At 42.0% G+C, this 19533-nt stretch overlaps 1 protein-coding gene and 1 long non-coding RNA gene across 21 annotated transcripts in view; one reads left to right on the top strand and one right to left on the bottom strand.

The window, feature by feature from the left end:
* cacna1ab (calcium channel, voltage-dependent, P/Q type, alpha 1A subunit, b) overlaps positions 1 to 18900 on the bottom strand; it is a 135010-nt gene extending 116110 nt beyond the window's left edge. For 19 of the 20 annotated variants that reach the window (XR_004339299.1, XM_032562978.1, XM_032562988.1 and 16 more), the window contains exon 1: positions 16894 to 17400. Coding sequence is in view for 19 of the 20 variants with exons in the window: in XM_032562978.1 (XP_032418869.1) it covers positions 16894 to 17189 (296 nt within the window). In the remaining variant the exon portion in view is untranslated. Of the gene's footprint in view, positions 1 to 16893; positions 17401 to 17745 lie in introns of those variants that run through there. The other variant, XM_032562979.1, reaches the window with a different exon arrangement.
* Positions 17169 to 17697, top strand: LOC116720014 (uncharacterized). Its single transcript, XR_004339300.1, has 2 exons — positions 17169 to 17304; positions 17398 to 17697. It is a non-coding gene; the product is annotated as an uncharacterized LOC116720014 (long non-coding RNA).
* Positions 18901 to 19533: the final 633 nt, after the last annotated feature.

Raw genomic sequence — 19533 nt, 5'->3', positions numbered from 1 at the left:
TTTTACACAAAAACACGGTGTGGACTTAGCATGTTTTCTGAGGAAAACCCTGTATATTGTTAATTTATTTTAATTTTGTTTTAAGTTAACAAGGTTTTTTTTAGCAGTCTGCTGAGAAAGTGCCTGGAGGAGCAACCTGCTCAGCGTCCGGAGACGTACTTTACACACGTAGCTAAAGAAATCAAAATGCCCAGGAAAAAGAGAAACACAACGCAAGCGTAGATGAATGATTCTGGAAAATTAAGATTCTGGTTGGGGTCGGGGGTACAAAAGGTTAGAGTTGAATAATGGAAACAGAGTTTATGGTGGAAGACTGCTGGTAACACAAAGCAACCCAGATTAAAAATGTATCTTTTCACGAAAATGTATCCTATTGTTTTTTGGAACTATATCTGTATTTGAACACAGGATGTTATTCCCGTTTGGGAAAACTTACTCCGCGTATTGTGCTCACAGAGCCAGGCAGGGCGCTTAGCTCTAACAGGGAGAAAAAAGCCTGTTATTCTGCCGGCTTGTCCCGCTTTAACGCTGCGTTCGAATAACGCCGTGCTCAGGTCTGCTGCTGAAAAAGCGGCCTAACTTTAGCTCTCTGTTCCCCACATGATTTTGACATTGGCTTCAAGGGGATTTAAGAGAAAAAACTGATCTCCTCACAAAACCCAGCAATTACCGGGGCGAGCTCAAACTGCGGAGTACCTCTCCGGAAGAGACAAGCGCCGAGATGTGTGGTTCAAATAATTAGTCCACTACCGATCCCTTGTCACCAAATAGTTAATTAAAAGCTCGCTCACTGTGGGTATATGTGTGTGTGTCCAGAGGATTAAAGGATGCAATTTTAATTATGTCTCCAACTTTCCCCTCTCTCTCTCTCTCTCTTTTTTTTTTTTTGTCAGCTTGTAGCAAAGACATGGTTGAAAAAAAAAAAGTATATCCATTTTCACATCCAAATTAGTGCGTTCAGACAGGTTATGTGCACGCAGATAGAGAATGTGATTTAAGTTACAGAGACAGAGGAAGCTGTCAGACTCAACGACTTCACGTTTCTTAAGAAGAATCCAGGAAAAGTATTTAAATTAATACGGTTTGTCGGATATAAAACGCATTTCACCATCAAAACGATAATTCCCAAGAACCTGGCAATCAAATAGACAAAACTATCAATTTTCACAAACATTTAGCTTACATGAAAACTAAATGTTTATAGTTTACGGCTAATAAGACGTCAGCCTGTAGCTCTTTTAGCTTCCACTTTATGACTGTCACAGGAAGGGAAAAGCGCAACAGTCTTCTTTCAGCAAGCTGACTGGCAATGCACAGGAACAGGTGGGGGAGGGGAAACACGGTTATTATTCTGTGCTGGAGAGGAAACTCCAGACGCTTTTTCTGGCATCTTAATAAAAAAAAAATTGGATTTACAGGAAAGGGGGGATTTTAGCAATTTTGGTACCAGAACCACTTTCAGGAGTTCACTGGAACCACAGCTTACATTTTCTGTTTCCTCTTTACCTTAGAGAGTTAGTGATTTTTTGGGGGGGCAACCCTTTCTTTTACAGTCTCATAATTACCATGTAATTACAATGTAATTACCATGTAAGTATGTTGTAAGTTCCAATGTATTACTGTATAATGAAAGCTAATTTTAGTGTTTATTTGCAATCAGATTATTGTTTAACAGTGCTTAGATTACCCAATATTTACCAATGGCTTGTGCAGTAAGTTAACACATATTACCATGTAACTACCAAGTATGTACACTGTATTAAAACAAACTTTTTGCGGGGTAGTTACAATAAAATTAGTGTTTAACAATGCCTAAATGACCAAATATTTACCAAAGGCTCACTCAGTAAGTTGCCACATATTACCAGGTAAGCGTTGCCATGTTGTTACCTATTAAGTTGCAGAGTATTACCATGTAATTAAACCTAATTTTACAGGGTTATTACAGTCAAATAACTCTTTAACAGTGCCTAAATTACCCACGGCTTGTAAGTAAGTAGCCCCATATTAACGCTATTAAATTTAAGCTGACAAAGAAAAGCTTTAACTTTGGAGATTTTAAACAGGAAGTACCATGTAACTCTTCCTGTACAGGTTTCACGTAACCTGTTCATAAACGTATGGCAAAAAAGTAATGAGTAATTATTAAGTAGAACATCACATATTACCCAATTAGTAAAAGGAAACTGGACTGTACATGAAAGCCCGTCTTGTTTCTTAGATTTTTAAATGAGATTTTACCAAGTTAGCTCAGTACAAGATACCAAACTTGCACAAGAAATTATGCATAAATGCTCTATAGCATAAAAGCTTTGTTTGTTGAGTCCCCCCGCCCCACTTTGAGGTGTATATTTTAACCCCAGGAAATTGTGATGAAAACTATTTTTGTGAGATTGCTGTGCTGAAAATCACAGCTTGAAACTTTTCCTAGGGGGCCAACAAAAAAGGTTCAAGTTTTAGTTAAAATGTCAGTCAAATTTCATGTCATTTTCACAGCAACTTTTAAGTAGCGTAATTGAATTGTGACGTTATGTTGAACAGTTGTGCAAGTAAAGCATTCAATAAATGACTAGACTTGACAAACATGTGTTGTTTTTAGCCGTTTCATGAGCTACAGACCTGAGAGCCCTAACTACTCTTGGCCTAATTGAAGCCATGTCAGATCTCCTTACTGCCTTTCTCCGCAGCGCGCCACTCTCCTTCTCTGTTATCCACTCCTTCACCTCTGCATCTTTGCCTCAGGGTCGCCTGATTGACAGCGGCGGTGACCCCCAGCGCCCGGGCCCTGCCGCCCACGGTCGGCAGAACCAATCCCAGAACTCGGCCAAGTGACACGACGAAGCGACAGGCTTGGCAGCCTGCTGATGTTTGAGCGTCCTGGACGGCTGGACTGGACTCTGTGTTGGACTGGTGAAAAAGCCTGACTGCCCATGAAGAAGATGTTGTTTTCTCAAAGAATTATGGCAGAATAATTCATTGTATGTACGAAAAAAAATGTAACACTGGGAATAATAAATTGGTGCTTTGGATGAAATTTCTGGCAAAGTTTAGGCAAATTGTTTTTGTGGTGAACCCAACATCTGATGTACTGTCTTTTAATCTGTCTTCTACCTACAGTTTTGTTTTTAAATAATGATCTGCTTTCGTGTTCTCATAATATTGGTCTGTTCTCTTGTTTTCTCAGGTAAATTACCAGTTTTCTCAAACAGTATGTGTTTCTTAGTTTTTACGATTTGTTTACGATCAAAGACCGTACAGGGTTTCCATCTCTGTAACTCGATGTGATCATTAAACGTTGAGACATTCAGGCCAAATTATTAAGTTCGCGCAGGAGAGCAACTTTTAACTGACAGTTCACAACATGTAGCACGCCGCGCTATCAAGAAGTCATATCAAAACATAGGAAAGAAAGAAAATCTGACAGTAGCCCGTCGTTTCAAATTTCTCTGTCAGAAAAACATTAGCAGCTGGAGCAAGAAATGTAGCTGTATGTTTCCAATGAGACTTTGATATATTTGAGAGTTTTAGTGTATGGTAAAGCAAGAATTAGCTTTAAATTAGCTTTGCTGAACACTTGTTCTTTCTGCTCATGCGCAAAAATCAGAATACAATTCACTCACACAAATGCATAAACACAAACAGCAAACACACACACACACACAAGCATCAAACTCACACCTACACACATTTGCCCCCACACACACGCAGATAAACACATACAGATGCCTGCACTTGGCTCTGTTTCAGGGGAGAGGCGCCCTGGGCTGCAAGAGAAAGCAACCAGCTCAGATCAAAAACACACATATGGAGCCTGTCACAACACCTTTTAGTTTCCGCTTTTCTTTTCTTTTTTTGTTCCCTGCATATTCTTCGCCACCCTCTCTGCATATCGGCTCTCTTTTCCCTCCTCTCTTGCCTCCGATCCGCTCTTCGCACTGCAGTGGAGAAGAGGAGAGGACGAGGGGGAAACGGAGCCAAACGATCGAGAGCCGAGAGGAGCGGAAGAGGAGGAAGAGGAGAGATGGGCCGGGGAAGAGATGACGTGAAAGAAAGAAGAACAGATGAGGGGAATCAGTTTTTCTTTCTTTTTTTTTTGCAGTATTCCAGTTGTGCTGGAATACTGCCCACTTTTCAAAGGCACACCTCAGCATTCCTCCCATCTATTAGACCTCAAATAAAGTGCTCTTGCTGTTCAATTAAAAATAATTACTTTAATAATTGTCATCAGGGAGATAATTCCCAGCATACGCGCTACTTTGATAATCAGTTCTAGTGGCGGACTTAAAGACACAGTGATGTTCCTTCTTTCCTCATTGTGTCTACTCTGAACCTCAGTCATTTTCTGATAAACATTAACATGCATCACATTGAAATTCTTCATTCCAAGCAAAAGCATTTCTCTGCACAGCTAGCAAAACTAGCCGCAAACAACAAACTGATGAAGAGCAGGGCCGGTCCAAGACTTTTTTTCATATCATACCAGTTTTATAATGGCCGTTGATTTTAACCTTAAAAGAAATATTTTAACTGTCACTTTGTCATGACAGATTGGCATGAGGCAGACACGTATGCCCTGTCCCAGTGCGAACTTGAAAAAAACAATCCGAGCCCAGAGACGTGTCTAAGAACCGTCAATCCCCTCCTCTCTCCAACTTGCTCTCTGCTACGCTGCAGCTAGCAATGCCTGTCATGAATGCTAAGGCTAGTTACTAGTTAGCATGGCCACTGATAACGGTGGATAAACAGTTACTCGGAAATGGAAAGTTATTTTGCTACCATTAGCACATTCAATGTGAGTACATGAGATTGATTGACAACGCTAAGGCCCGCCTCCTGGCTCTGATTGGTTGTTTTTAGTCGGGAGCGGTGCATTTCTTCAAACAGCAATAGCAGCACAGGAAGGAAGTGGAGGAGTTTGATCTTTTCACAGATTATCCATCTCAAACTAGACTGTCACAACAAGGTGAGAGTTTTAACAAACAATGTATGTAAAAATATATTTTTTTTAATAAAAGTTGCATTCTGTCCCTTTAAGTTTATTATAATATTTTATTTACCTGAAAGTAACACTAGCTGATAAACAATGAATTTGCAGTAAACAAGCTAACAAGTTGGATAGCTTGTATATCCCAACAGCAGCAAGAAATAAACATATAATTTTTGTAACAACTATAAAAGTAATATAGAAATGCATCATTTGTCCATGTGTAATAACATTAAATTTGCATTTTCAACGTTATTTTACATATATATTTTTAGAGATTTTATCATGGTGCTCTTGGAGGCCTAAGCAGCTGCTAAACTGGCAATTGCCTCAGGCTGGCTGTGGATGAAGAACAAAACAGAAATGGAGCCGAAAAACCACTTCATCAATTATTAAACCGATATTTTGTATCGTATCGTCTTAACTGATGTTTGATATCAATTATCGTGTGATTATTATTATCGTGTCCAATTGGGTTGGGAGAGAAAGATGCATGAGGAAGCAGCCATGGAATATCTTTGAATGAATACAAACAATTTTTTTTTCCATTGTTAAGAAGCTATAATATGGACAAGTGGCTGGAACGGCAGATAATGAGGAGAGCCCTTACTTCCTGTGAAACAACCACTCCAGTAAACAGTATTAGATTGCAGAGCACCAGTTGTCTTTGAACTTACGGAGGGTTTCCAAATGACGGAGAGCACTGGGGAACTATTGTTACTACACAACAAATGGAAATGCACACGATTGAGACCTCCGTACAGTGAACAAAGTGCCACGTTACAAAACAGATTTCAACCAGTCCCCTCAGAGGCAAAATGCCAGATGTATTTAGTATATTTATCAAAAAGGTGAGATAAAATTAGAGAAACAGGTGATCATCAGAGAAACAATGCCTTTTGTTATTAATGATGTTTTTGGGGGGGGGGGGGGGGGGGGGGGGGGGTTTGTCAGATGGGTGCAGACGTTGTGCAGGTGCTCTAAAGAAACGCTGACCAAACACAAAGAACGCGAATCTATGAAAGCTACGAATACGCAAATCTTAAGAGGAGATGGTTGGTTTTGAATTAAAGATATACTCTCCAAGATGACTATTAAAGTCCCGATTTGAATATTTACACATCCTGCTGCGAAAACAACAACAAACCTGTTCGTCGTTGGTGTTTTAATGTGTGTGGATGTTTGACTTTGCATGTGGGATGTAAACGTGCCCGACCGTGTCCCAGACTCTCCTTCACATCTGACGCTCCTTGTTCGTCAAAAGAATAAAGCGAGGGGGGAAGAAAAAAAATAGAAATCCAACTGTGCTGTTCACCAGTAGAATATTAGCACAAACACAAACACACACGCCAACACACCGGCTGGCTAAAGGCCAATCAATAATTCACAGAGCGCAGATTGAATGTAGATCACAGACTCAACATGGGGGGAAAGCACTGTGGCTGTCCACCTCTATTCTCCTCAGAGATTGTCCTCCCATCTCTACTTTCACCTATTTTAATATATTTTCTCTGTCAATTCGCATTGAATTTATTTATTTATCCGTTTGGCTAGTTTTGCGAATATTTCCATTAAGTCGCATAAAGCTTCCAGGCCTACAAGTTGGCAGGTTTTTTCGGCGGTGGTGAAATGTGTCTGAAATGTTGCTCAACATCCACGATTGCAACTTCTCGACGTTAATCAAATAATCATTTAGCAAGAAGCATTCTTACTTTTTCAGCAAAAAGGGCAGAGTTGGATTTTAACATCGTCACATGACAAGCGGCTCTTTAGCCCGATCGTCGCTGAGGTGTTGGTGAGAAAGGCAAAGCCTGTAAAGGTTCAGCCGAGGTAAGTTAACCGAGAGTCCAACGTGGTTCTGAGTTATCCTACGCCAAGTCATCATATTTTCTCTCCGCTCTAACAAAGCTGTTCACTACACCCATCTGTAAGCACATGTGACATAAATATCCGTAGCAGGGTGTGTGTAGTCCTCGTGCAGCACGCACACACACACGCACACACACACGCACACACACACGCAGGCATCGTTTTAACAGTGCAGGTTCCTGTTTGGGTTTCATCCGTTGTGAGCATGCGTAACGTAGGCCATTATGTAGAAGCTGGCCTCCTGGGACGCAGTCCTACATGCGGAAACTATATTAGGAACAAGCACATCTCCGAAGGGAGCCGGAGTTGTTGTACGCACATCTGCAACTAAGAATAGTTGACCTTCAGTTGGGTTTTTATCAATGCCATTTATCACCTTCAAACACATCTTTGCCTCCGTCTTTCTTTCATTTGTCACTGGCTTTCTAATCCGTCACTCTCCGCTTTGCTTTTCGTCGATCCCTCCGTTTATGTTTCCTCTCCTCCAATTTCGGAGGCGAAAAGCACTCTCTCCGCGTAACTTCTCCGGTTATTCTCACTCAGATAGCCGACTCGTACGTACGCCGGGCATCAGCGCGTAGCACAACGGGAACAGCCGGCACACAAAGTTGAGGAGAGGACAGCAGGGGAATCAGATTTCACCACGGTGTGATGCAGACAGACACTCTCACACACACACACACACCCACACACCCTCACGCCGAGGGAATAGCCTGTAAGGATCACATATCGCGAGTAGAGTTCTGTCAAAACAACCATATGGTGCTGGGCTGTCGAGATGTTAAAGACCAATACTTAACATATTGGTGATTTTATACACAGGTGTAATCTATTTCTCAGCTCAAGTTTCTTTTTCTGTTTTAGTTTTATTTAGTTTTTAACTTCACTAAAACAGCATTTTTTTCCCCTTTTCCCATAGCAGGAAAGTCAGATTAAAGTTTAGACAAGAACCAATCAGAATTCTGTTGCTGATTTCCAATTAAGGCAATTGTGTACCTCTTAAGAAGCTATGAACTTTTAGCTTATTTTAGGAAGCTAAAATAATGGCATGTGTGGTTTTTTTGGGTTTTTTTCTGTGGTTTCTGCCAGACACACATTTCTTTTAGAAATTGAGGCAATCTCAAGGTCAAGGTGTCAGACTAGTCACTGTGGAGAAAAGTATCACTATTTCGAAGCTATGACAAAATCATTTATGAAATTGAAATTTTAAACTGTATTTAGCATTTTCTGTTAGCGATTTATAGGATTGCTATAAGGGGCAGAGCATTTTGTAAATATATAATATAGATCACTGCCAAACTTTGAGGTTTTTAAACGGCTGCCATCCTTTCCAAATTCAAAATGGGATTGAATGACTTTCTGTTGGATTGTAAGGAGCCTTCACAACTCATACGGAAGCATTTTGGATGATTTATACTAAAAAATAAATGGTGACAGAGTGACGGACAAGACTGTAAGGCCTGTAAAAACAAAAAACGCAGCTGGGTATTTGGCTAACAACGGTGAAGTTAGCATCTCATTTGTGGATCTCAACCTAAATCTGACTCTGAGGGTGTTCTCACACCTGATGGTCCGGTGGCGTCGGTTCGACTGGGCACCAGCCTACAACATTTGTTACATTTTCAAGCTGCTGCGATTCGTTTTCACACTGCATTGTTTCAAACGATTAAGGTGCTTTGAAAAAACTCTTCCCCTCCTCCGAGAACCACAGAAGGAAACGACATTAAAACCCCTGAAGAAGACACTGTGCCCAACTTCCGTCCTAATGAAATGTAAACAAAAATGGAGTGGTATCAGTTTTTTTTTCTTTTTTTTCTCCGAAAAAAACTCTTTATCCGAAGAGTTTTTGCGGCTCGTATTTTTTCTCGACAGTAGGCAGACAGGAAGGAGGGGGAGGAGAGGGGGGAAGACATGCGGCAAAGGTCGTCGGGACCGGGAGTCGAACCCGCGACGTCCGCGTCGAGGACTAAGGCCTCCAAACGTGGGCCGTGCTAACCCCCTGCGCCACCACAGCACGCCCCGTGGTATCAGTTTTTAGCAGCTGCAGGATTTGATGCGACAAATATTTTACATAGCTAATCGATTTGTTAAAGAAAAAACTGATTTAAAAAAAAAAAAAAAAATTATTCCACAGCAAAAGCAAAAGGCCATAGACGAATCACAGAAGCGAATTTGTGACTGAAGAATCCAAAACATCTAACTACAGGACTACTTTACTTGGTGAAAGTATCGTTACAGACCCAGTTATGACTTATGGTGTTAAAACCACAGATTGTGCTATTGTATCACCAGGATATATTAGGATACATTGCAGAGAGAAAGAGATTGCACAGTGAAGCGTGAAAATCCCAACTGGGGCTTTTTTTTTTTTTCCTGCCAACAACTCAGCTCCACTGACTCGGCCATGCGTGTGTCTGAGAGCGTGTGTTTGTGCTCCAACGCCCCCTGAGGTTAGTGATACTAGTGAACAGGTGTTATAGTATCACCTGCTCCCAACACACACACACACACACATCCACACACGCCCACGCACACACACCCCTACAGACACACAAACACGCAGCGCGCTCGGAGCGCCATCAGCCGGGAGCGTTGCTCCAAGCTGGGCAGATGAAGCCAATCCACAAGCTGATCTGTCAGGTTGTGTGTGTGCTCGTGCATCATGCGTGTGTTTATTTAAGCTTACGTAAGCGTTTAGTCAAACTCGACCAACAGACGAGGCACGCTGCTAATTTCGGGCCTACCACAATCTGAGCCTTCAGGCTGTTAGAAACCCTTTTGTGGAAAAATAGAGGGTTATCGTTTTTCTATGTGTTCAACCACTTAACACACGACAGGAGAAAATTGGCAAGTTAGTTCCGAGATGAGAGACAGGAAGACGGATGTTTTAAAAACACACAGAATTGGGGATATGATTCGTTATGAAACATTACAGGAACACAGAATTATTACAAATGGCTAGGAGTGTCCAGATCAGATATCAATATCGGATATTTGGTCAGATGTCAGACAAAATCTAAAATCTTCGATATAAGCATGCCAATGTTATAGCACTCCACTCCAGCATTTAGTCCGCCCCAGGATTTCTAACCAGCACCACTTGTATTATTAACTTATTAGTTAATAATAAATGGGTCACTTGTTCTTCTACCTATTGTTGTCGATTATTATTTTCTGGGTAGTATCACTTGATCAATGATTTTCTAACTTTCCACATTACAAAATAAGCAATACATCTCTGCACGATTCGTTCTGATATCGCATCGAGTATCGGTATCAGTATCAGTCAATACTGAGAGCTGCGATATTGGTATCGTATCGGAATTTTGAAAAGCTGCATCAGGAGACCGCTAAAAATAAAAAGTGCGATGACATTTTCCTCTCTTTACTCTCTTTTCTTTCATCACAATGTCTCCATCAACATACCTGAGTGTCATCGTGTGGATCTGTAAGGGAGGACAACCAAAGTCCAGACTTCTAATGCAGCACCTGAAATAAACCTTAAGCAGCCTCCTTTGCTGTTGTGATATTACAAACACTAATATTGCAATGATCTTTGCAACTACCTCCAATCAAAATGTCAACACGCTATAAAGAAACGCAGGTTTGATGCATGTAAGGAACGTGAAATATGCCTCTTTTTTTATTTGTTTCTGACCTGCCAACGACCGCTCCGAGCCAATGACTGTTTAGAGCATCATCAGTCTGAAATTAGTCCTTTCTGTCCCAATAGTTGAGAGACTTGCATAGCTAATTGTGGCACCAGTTCCTGCGATACAACACGACAGGATTCTTTTGTACTGTGGCTTTGAAAGAAGTGCCAAAATTCATAACAATTTATTCTGTTTCAGCTGCCCAAAAAAAAAAAAAAAATAAATAAATAAAATAAAGCTTCAGCCTGAAAACAACCAGAAACACAAATCTCTTGAGTACAAATATCCAGGGACAACGCAGCATTTGGTCTCCTAAAGGCTAGAAATAACTCATTTGCAACATTAACGGTAGCTTTTTTTAAATAACCTTTAAGCAGGAATAAAACATACTTTTCATTAAGCTGAGATTAGTATAATAAAAATGCCTTTTTTATTGATCTGGTGTGATATTCTGATGCTTTTGTTTAGCTGGAAGCAGAAAATCATCATAATTAATAGAAATAAAGGCTTGAAAACATCAGTCTGTAATGAAATACTCCATATATGACATGTTGACGTAGTAAGTTAAGTTGCTGAGGTAAGTGAACTTTTCAATAGTATTTTAATATTAAGTAAGTGAACATTGCAAACTCGGACAATTTAAAGCATATGTTAACACACAACTAATACTGACTTTGCAAAATCTCAGTATTAGTGGTAAGTTGTCTTTTTAGTCTTTTTAGACTAAAAGCAGACAAATACTAAACACACAGCATTTCTGTGGATTCTACAAAACATCAGAATATACCAGAGAGGATTTTAAATCTTCTTTGGCGATAGATTTTGATATTCCAGCATTCCTCGCGCAACACTTTCTTGTTTGAAAATATATTTATCGTTTACATTTTAATAAAACCGACTTGCTGAAAATACTTTTTCATTCCAAAATAAAACAAAAATGATTAAAGTATGCTTATTTTTAGGGGGGGGAATGGTTGGGAATTCAAGAATTACACATATTTTTAAGACTGAATATCAGCTCTGTACATTTATTACATTTAAAGAGTCTTGACGACAAACTATTACTGAAAGCGATCGTTGTTTTTCAGTGTTTGGTGAAGGTTTTTGGTGTCCACTGCCTCTCATTTTCTCTCTCTTTCTGTGTTACTTAGTATCTACCTCTCTCCACATGTCCTTTTCCTCACGAGATACCAAGCAGCGTGGCCAGGATCCAGCTGAGCAAGCGTGAAACTCACACAGACAATGACCGCTCAGAGCAGATGGTCAGAGAGTGACACAGAATGGAAAAAAGAAAAAAAAAAAAAAGAACAAGCACAACATTCACATAATAATGCTGTAACCATATCTGATGGTCCTTGGCCAACAAAATAAACAGTAATGTCTTTGTTCTCCAGAATAAAGACATTAATAAAAGGAGACAAAAGCAGGAATACTTCCTGTTTTTTTTTGAAAGCAGGAAGTGAGAGCTCTTGCTTTTTGCAGTTCTAAGTAAGATAAGAGAAAATAGTGAATAGCGACCAACCAACCCTTTATGTGTTCTGCCATTTAGAAACTAGAGACACCAAAACATCAAAAATAAGATTAAATAATTTTCAACTTTTACATGTTACATAACAGCTCTCCTATTACAATGCCCTTCAGAATCATTGAAATTCCTGTTAAAGATAGTTAAAAAAACAAAACAACAACTATTAAACAACTATTCCATTACTGTATTTTAATCTCACACATGATTATTTTTAAATCCAACATTTAGCTTAAGTACATTTATTTAGTGGTGGAATTTACGTCACATTGAAAGTTTTTGTTTCATTTTTCACAAACATTTGTTGCTGCACTTTTGGAAACAATACTGAGGAAATAAATATAGTTTCCCCTCCTTGTTTTGGCTTTTAGTAACCCATGACTTTTTGCTTCCCTGGGGAAAAACGTCATGGGAAACTAAAGCCCGTGTCTTTTAGCTGCTCTTCAAAAATAAGGAAGCCAGCAGAATATTCCATTCATGCTAGTTATCAGCTTACCCGAGTCTAATGCTAGCCAATACAAAACTAATGATAGCTTATTTGTGCTAATGGACGGTAGAGGAATTAGGAGAACCAGTCGGTGACCAGCCAAGGCATGCTAGTTGGTAGCTTCTCCAAGGCTAATACTAGCCAGTCCAATGCTAATGCTAGCCTATGCTACTTGGAAGTCTATTTAAGGATAATGCTAGCCCACGCAAGGCTAATGCTAGGCTATTCATGCTAATGGACAGCAGAGGAAGTAACCAATCCAGTGGGTGACCAGCCGAGGTAGCCGAGTCATGCTAGTCACCAGCCTTTCCAAAGTCAACGGAAGCTACAGGTACGTGAGTGACGGCCACCCAGTTACCGGCACCAGATGAAATAAAGTCACAAAAAAAGTTACTGGCACCAGCCTGTCATTAATCAGATCAGTAGCTGGCTTTGGAGAGGACATAACTTCCCGTGACACGGAAGAATCCACCGATTTAAGTTTGCTGCTAATACTGCGACGTAGGAAAACTCATCAAACATTTCTGAGGTTAGCCTGAGTCCAAATTTGAATTTCTTTGCCAATCCACGGTTACAAAAACAATCACTAAAGTCAAACATCAATGAAGGAGACAGAATGGAGGTAAGAGCCCCTCTATAAAAAGCTGGTTGCTACAGTGGTCTAGTCAAGGTCCAGTCTCTGAATTCTCTAAAATCTGAGCCCTATGGAGATTAAGCTTAACTTTTATAATACCTTACATATTTATTTACTTTTTTTATTATTATTTCCATCCACTTTTACACTGCAAATTATGATGCCCTGAATTAACTAAAATAAGGAGAGTTTGGCAGTTGCGTAAAACAGGTAATCATATTTTTTTTAAAAGTGGAAGAAGATGGAGGAGGGTACATTTAAAGAAAACAGGTTACAGGGGGAAGAAGAGCGGTGGAGAGGCGAACATGAAAGGAGCGTAGAGAGGGAATGTGAAAGTACTGGCGAAGGGAAGGGAGGTATAATGAAGTCCTTTGGGCCTCGTGTGAAAGAAGCCACAGCATCTGGCAGCCGACACAGCCCGGCTCTGCACAGATGGTGGCATGATGGGATATGCTCAGTTCATTTTCAGATCAGAAAGTGAACATTGTAAACACTTTAACCTGCTCTTAATTGATTCAATTTTTAATAATACTTTTTTTACATGTCAAAAAAGTGAAAAAAAAAAAAAAAAACTGCTAAGATTTTCAAGACCGATTTCACTTCCAGTGCAAAGTAAGATCCAGAGCTGCCTGCGGAAAGTACTGATGTCCGTTTTATTTTCTATTTTTCCGTTAATCTGAGTAAGTAAGCAGTTGTGGTGAATAAAGACTGCCTGAAAATGAGCGACAACAGAGCAGAACAATGAAAGTCAAACTTCATGGTTCTGAAGAAGCTAACCGTCCAGAATGTAGTTTGAGCTAGCATTTAATGCTAGTGTGATCTCTCAGGGAAACATGTCTAGTGTAGTAGTGACACAGTTGATGCTTCTCTCTTCAAATCTTAATTTAAGGGAGGATGGTGGGGGGAAAAGGGTGTTATGTATTTGCCAGGCATATATAGTGCCATTTCATAGCACAATCAAGTAACTCTGTACTTTTAGATGTTTATTTAAAATAAACTTTTTTTGAGCTTTACATCGTGTTATAATGTTATTCCCTCATCAAAAACATACCTGGAGTGTTGCTGATTCTTTCATGCATGTTTGAGAAATCCTTTAATTTCAGCTGTGCTAAATGCCTTTGAGGCACAGTTCCTCCTATGAGCTGCAGTTTCCAAGCTTCCCAGCTTTCACCTCACAGAGCAGCTCTCTGCCATGATTCCCCTACTCAGCCCCTTCAGACTAGCCAGCAGCAATTAGCAAACACCTGGCAGAGCTACGCATTTACTGAGCTCATTATACAAGTTACTTCTCAGTGCAACGCTGGTAAAGACGTAGTTAAAGGGTTAATAAAGGAGCCGTGTTGTGATGACTTCCTTTCAGAAAGAAGCAGGAGTTTCTTAAAGAGACAGAGGCCCAAATTCAAGGTGTTAAATTACTAAGTAAAATTTTGTTTAAGTCACATTTGAAATATTTAGCATTTTTATAACAACTGAAGGTGGCATAGTAACTTGATTGTGCTATAACATGGCACTCTGTGCCTGGAAAATGTCCCTTTAAGTGCAATTTGATTTTCCATCAAACACCTGAAATTGGCTTCCGTCTCTTTAAGAAGCTGCTGCCCTTACAGACCTTCCCCTTCGGCTTGCCATCAAAACAACGTTTCTCCATGCCGATGCTGTTTACAACCATTCTTAGGAGCGTTGTAGTTGTATATTACACTCAGCAGACTTGCACTTCCACCAGGTGTTTGCTAATTGCTGCTGCCGCTAGTCTGGAGGAGCTGAGTGGGGGAGGCGTTTCTGTGTGAGGCAAAAGCTCAGCTAAGAACTGAGGCTCTAAAACGGAGTATGAGCAAGCGTTCAGGCACCCCTGAATGGTTGCCATGGGAGATTAAAGGATTCCTAAAACAAACATGAATAAATCAAAGCAACAGTGGGGATGTTTTGACGAGGGAATAACATATAACATGATCTAAAGGTCTCCTTTATTTGCTACCTTTATTTTTATTTTTTTATTTTTTACCTTGATCTTTGGCTGCTTAGTTTTGTGATTTTGTTCCTACTCCCTCTGCTTTTTAGGTCTTAAAGTATCCAACATACACTAATCTGTGAGTTGGACCATAACTACAATATCAGGAAGCTCATAAGATACTTCTGATCTTGATACCAGCCTTGGTACTGCCAGCATCTCCATCTGATTGTTTAATATCCACTGGTTCATTGTCTACCAAATACTTAAAACTACTGAAACCTGCTAGCATCTGATCTACGCTTGCTACTAGTTATCAGTTTTATTGACACATGAAGAGTTGTGTCTTTCCTGTCTCTAGTCAAAATCTATTTGTATCTAGGCAACATACATATGTAGCTTAGTTTTTTTCTAATACGTATCTTTTTTTCTGCTTATGCCAAATTTATTTTATTTTTTTAGTTTTTAGACATTTTCTTGCTTGTTCTACTGCTTTAACTCTTCATTAAATCTTTACATCACTTGACATAAATCTTAGTTCCCAGACAACATGTCATCTTGGTACAATAATGGAGTTCAGAGTCACTTTCATCCTAAGCACCCAGGTACTTTCTTTCACCACAACCCCCACTGCCAACACACACACACGCACACACACACACACACACACACACACACACACACACACACACACACACACACACACACACACACACACACACACACGCCCACACACACACACACATGTTTGCATGGCTACCTTTGTGGGGACTTTCCATTGTCTTCCATTCATTTCTACAGCCTAAACCTTACCATTATCCTAGCCCTAATCATTACATACCTAACCCTAACCAAAACTCAATTCACACCTTTGTCCTAAATCTGACCCCTGACCCAAAAACAACGTTTCCCCTTGTGAGGACCAGGCTTCGGACGTTGGACGCTCTTGGCAAACACGCCGCAGCGACCCTCAACGCGCCTTCACATCGACTTTGCATGTGAACCAGAAGCACCTGGCGCTCAAAACGCGTTTGGCGTAAACATGTGTGACATCAACTAACTCGCTCACTCTTTGGTTACCTAGCAACAACTTGTTGAGTAACTTGCAGCAGCAATGAAAGGTTTAGCCTTCATGCCTTATAACTGCTTAAACACAAAACAATACTGCCAACTTTGGCAGCATTTAAAAACAAAACTATTCAATAATTATCTGTATCGGCTGATACGAAACATATTGCGATACATTTTTCAGCCCGTCTCCAGCCCCAAATTGTATAAAATTATTTAAGACATAAGTAGGCCGCCGTGTTCTCATAATTAGCTTTCAGAGTTTTTTGTGTGTCGTTTTTCTGCTGGATAAACCATAAACTACTTCTAGAGAGTCAGTGGTAGTTAGAGAGCGGATACGATGGGAAATAGCCATTTCCCTTACCTACTGGTTGCGTGGCGCTATAAGCTCTCGTAATGCTGACATCAGCACTCAGCTCTGACAGCAACCAACACACATTCTCACACACACACACAAGTTGCTAACTGGGTAAATGCTCTAGAACTCGATGCATCTTCATCAGTGCGACTAGTATCGTCTTCAGCAGAACGATTCATTCAGAAGAAACTCAAACAAGAAAGTGCATCGCAGAAGCTTATTGCATACACACGCAAGCATTTTAAATGTCAAATCGAAACACAACTCCGAACTTTCATCCGCCACATTAAGGCCACACCTTAAGCCGAAGCACTCCAGCCAAACACACCCCCGCCGGTACCTTGGTGGGCCCGCTGTGAAAGGATATGGCCATTCGGTGATTTTTTTGGCGTACTTCCTCACCAGGTTGTCTTCGCTGAAGAGGAAGAGGGAGCGGTTGACCGTTAGGCAGCTCTGCCGGACGGGTATGGGGTTGTACAGGGCCATGGTCCGGGCTCTCTGGGCCATCGACTGCTTGTACATCCGCTGCGCTCCGGGGGGCCCACCTTGCCTGCTGCCGCCGCGGCCGGGCCCCCCTTGTCCGCCGGCACCCCCGCCACCACCGCCACCACCACCTCCTCCTCCTCCGTACCTGTTGGGTAGCTCGTCTCCAAAGCGCGCCATTCTGCAGACACCAAACGCCAGAGGTTAGGAAGGAGCCGGGGGGAAACCTCAGAGTGACACCTCCACATGCCACCACCCCATCAGCCTCGGCTCCAAAGACACATGCAGAATGGAGGTTCGGGTCTGTCTCTCGCTTTCGGTCCTTCCAGCTCTATCTAGATCTGTTTTATTTGTTTGTGTTTTTTTTTTGTTTTTTTTCCTTCCCCAGGTCTTCAGCGCCAAGAAGACACCTCCATTTGTGTTGGGAGGACGAGAGAAGAGGGGAGGGAGGGATGGGATTAGAGAGAAGAGAAGGAAAGGAAAGCGAGTTATCGTGTATTTTTGGAATATGACGGGATATGAAACACGGCGATGTGTTTATATAATTTCTGTACAATCAGTTCTCTCAGAGGAAATAAATGAATATTTTATCAAGGCATCGCCCTCTCTTCTCCTCTCTCTGTCATGCTGTTCTTATTTCATTATATTTGATCAGGAAAAGCCGCTCCAACAAGAAAAAAAAAAAAAAAAGTCAGCAGTCGCTTCTCGTTTCTACGCAGGCGGATGAATCGATCACCTCAGACGCGATCAGAATGCATAGCTGTGCATTGAGAGAAGTAGTATTGCATCCATCTCCAGCGAGCAGGCCGGCTCCAGACTGCGTCTTTTCCCTGCATCTTGTCAGGATCTGCAGTTGTCTTCCCCCCCCAACCCCCTCTGGTTCCACCTTCTCTCCTCCTCCTCCCCCGAACCCCCCTTCTACTTCTCCCTCTTCTTCTTTTTTCCTCCCCGCCAACACACACACACACTCAGCCGGATAAAAATAGAAATAGATAAGAGTGAAATCTTTAATAATTCATATCTTCTTGTTCCATATATCCGCAGTGTTTGATGTGGCTCCCGCTGCCACCTTTCACTGCCGCCGCCGCGGCTTTCCGCGCACACGCAAAGACGTCAACCGACGGGGGGCTTCCCCAAAATCCGAGCCTGGTGACATTTGTTGATATTTGGTAATGGACGGTGCGGCATCCCCCCTTCCTCCTCCTCTTCCTCCTCCTCCTCCTCTTCCTCCTCCTCCTCCTCCTCCTCCTCCTCCTCCTCCTCCTCCTCTTCTACAAGGCGTCGGTCACTGATTTTTGGGCGTGATTGCGCTCACTTGGAGATGAAAATAGTCCGATCCTCAAGTCTACCAGTCTATCTCTTCCTTGCGTGAAAGAAATTAGAAGAAGAAGAAGAAGAAGGGGAAGGAAGGAAGAAAAAAAAAAAACCCGAGTTGATTAAATAAAGACAAGACCAAAAAAAATAAAAACAACAACAAAATAAATAAATCAAGAGATAGTGTCCACGATAATCATCTATAATCCAGAGTTGGGGGAACAAGAATCCCAGACAAACAGGATCCGGATGATGCCGGCAGCATCATCACCACCATCATCAATTCTCGGTCGAAAAACGCGACGACGGCGGCGGTGCAGGTGCGCCGGAACAGCAGCTCGCATCTTCTCCTCCACCGCCGGGCAGAAACCGAGCACCATCCCCGCCCAGCAGCATCGCCTCCTCTCCTCTCCTCTCCTCTCCCACCTCCCCGCCTCCCCGACGTTCCTGAAACCCGAAAGAGGCGGCCAGCCAGGTCCGACGTCGCTTTCGCGTCTCCCTTCCCCCGTTGCCGTTTTTGCGCGCGCTACCTTTTCCCTTTCCCTCTTTAGGATTTTTTTTTTTCGGCGCCCCTCTCACATCCCCCGCCCCCCCGGCTCCTTCAAAACCCCCCCCACCCCCCACGGGGAGAAAGTCAACCAACGATAGTCAGTCCGACTCCGGTGCGGGGAGGGAGACTGTAAACGAAAGACCCCTTCGAGTGGAGATGCTCCTGCGGGTTTTTCTTTTGGGGTTTTTTTTCCCCCCCTTCTTCTTTAACGCGTTCAAGTCGGGCTTGCGCCGCGTTCCGAGCATCCGATCGGTCTGACGGGAACCGAGCGCCACGCGCAAATCCGTGGCCGCGCCATGCAGCGCACGACGCACGGCGCCTCCCAACCCGCTCCCCAAAGCGCGCCGCAGTTACGCTCCGACGGCTTCACCTGTGCGGCAAGGTGCGACGTCCGGCCTCACCTTTCAGTCAAATGGAAACTGAAAAAAAAAAAAAAAGAGACGCCAAATCATCAAACATTACTTAAGACCTCAAGAAAAGAAGATGTCCAATTTGATATATTTGAAGTTACACATGACTTTTTTGTAGAAGCAATCGCCATAAGCGGAGGGAGTGGCTGATTGGAATAACCTGATATGGCAAATTAAAGTCGATCGCAGTGAAATTTCCGCTGTAGCAGATTTACAGGGATCCTCTCACACGCTGACCTCACCTAGTGAC

This window comes from Xiphophorus hellerii, chromosome 5 (assembly GCF_003331165.1).
Source record: "Xiphophorus hellerii strain 12219 chromosome 5, Xiphophorus_hellerii-4.1, whole genome shotgun sequence".
NCBI lineage: Eukaryota > Metazoa > Chordata > Actinopteri > Cyprinodontiformes > Poeciliidae > Xiphophorus > Xiphophorus hellerii.
This window is presented reverse-complemented; position numbering and strand designations above follow the sequence as displayed.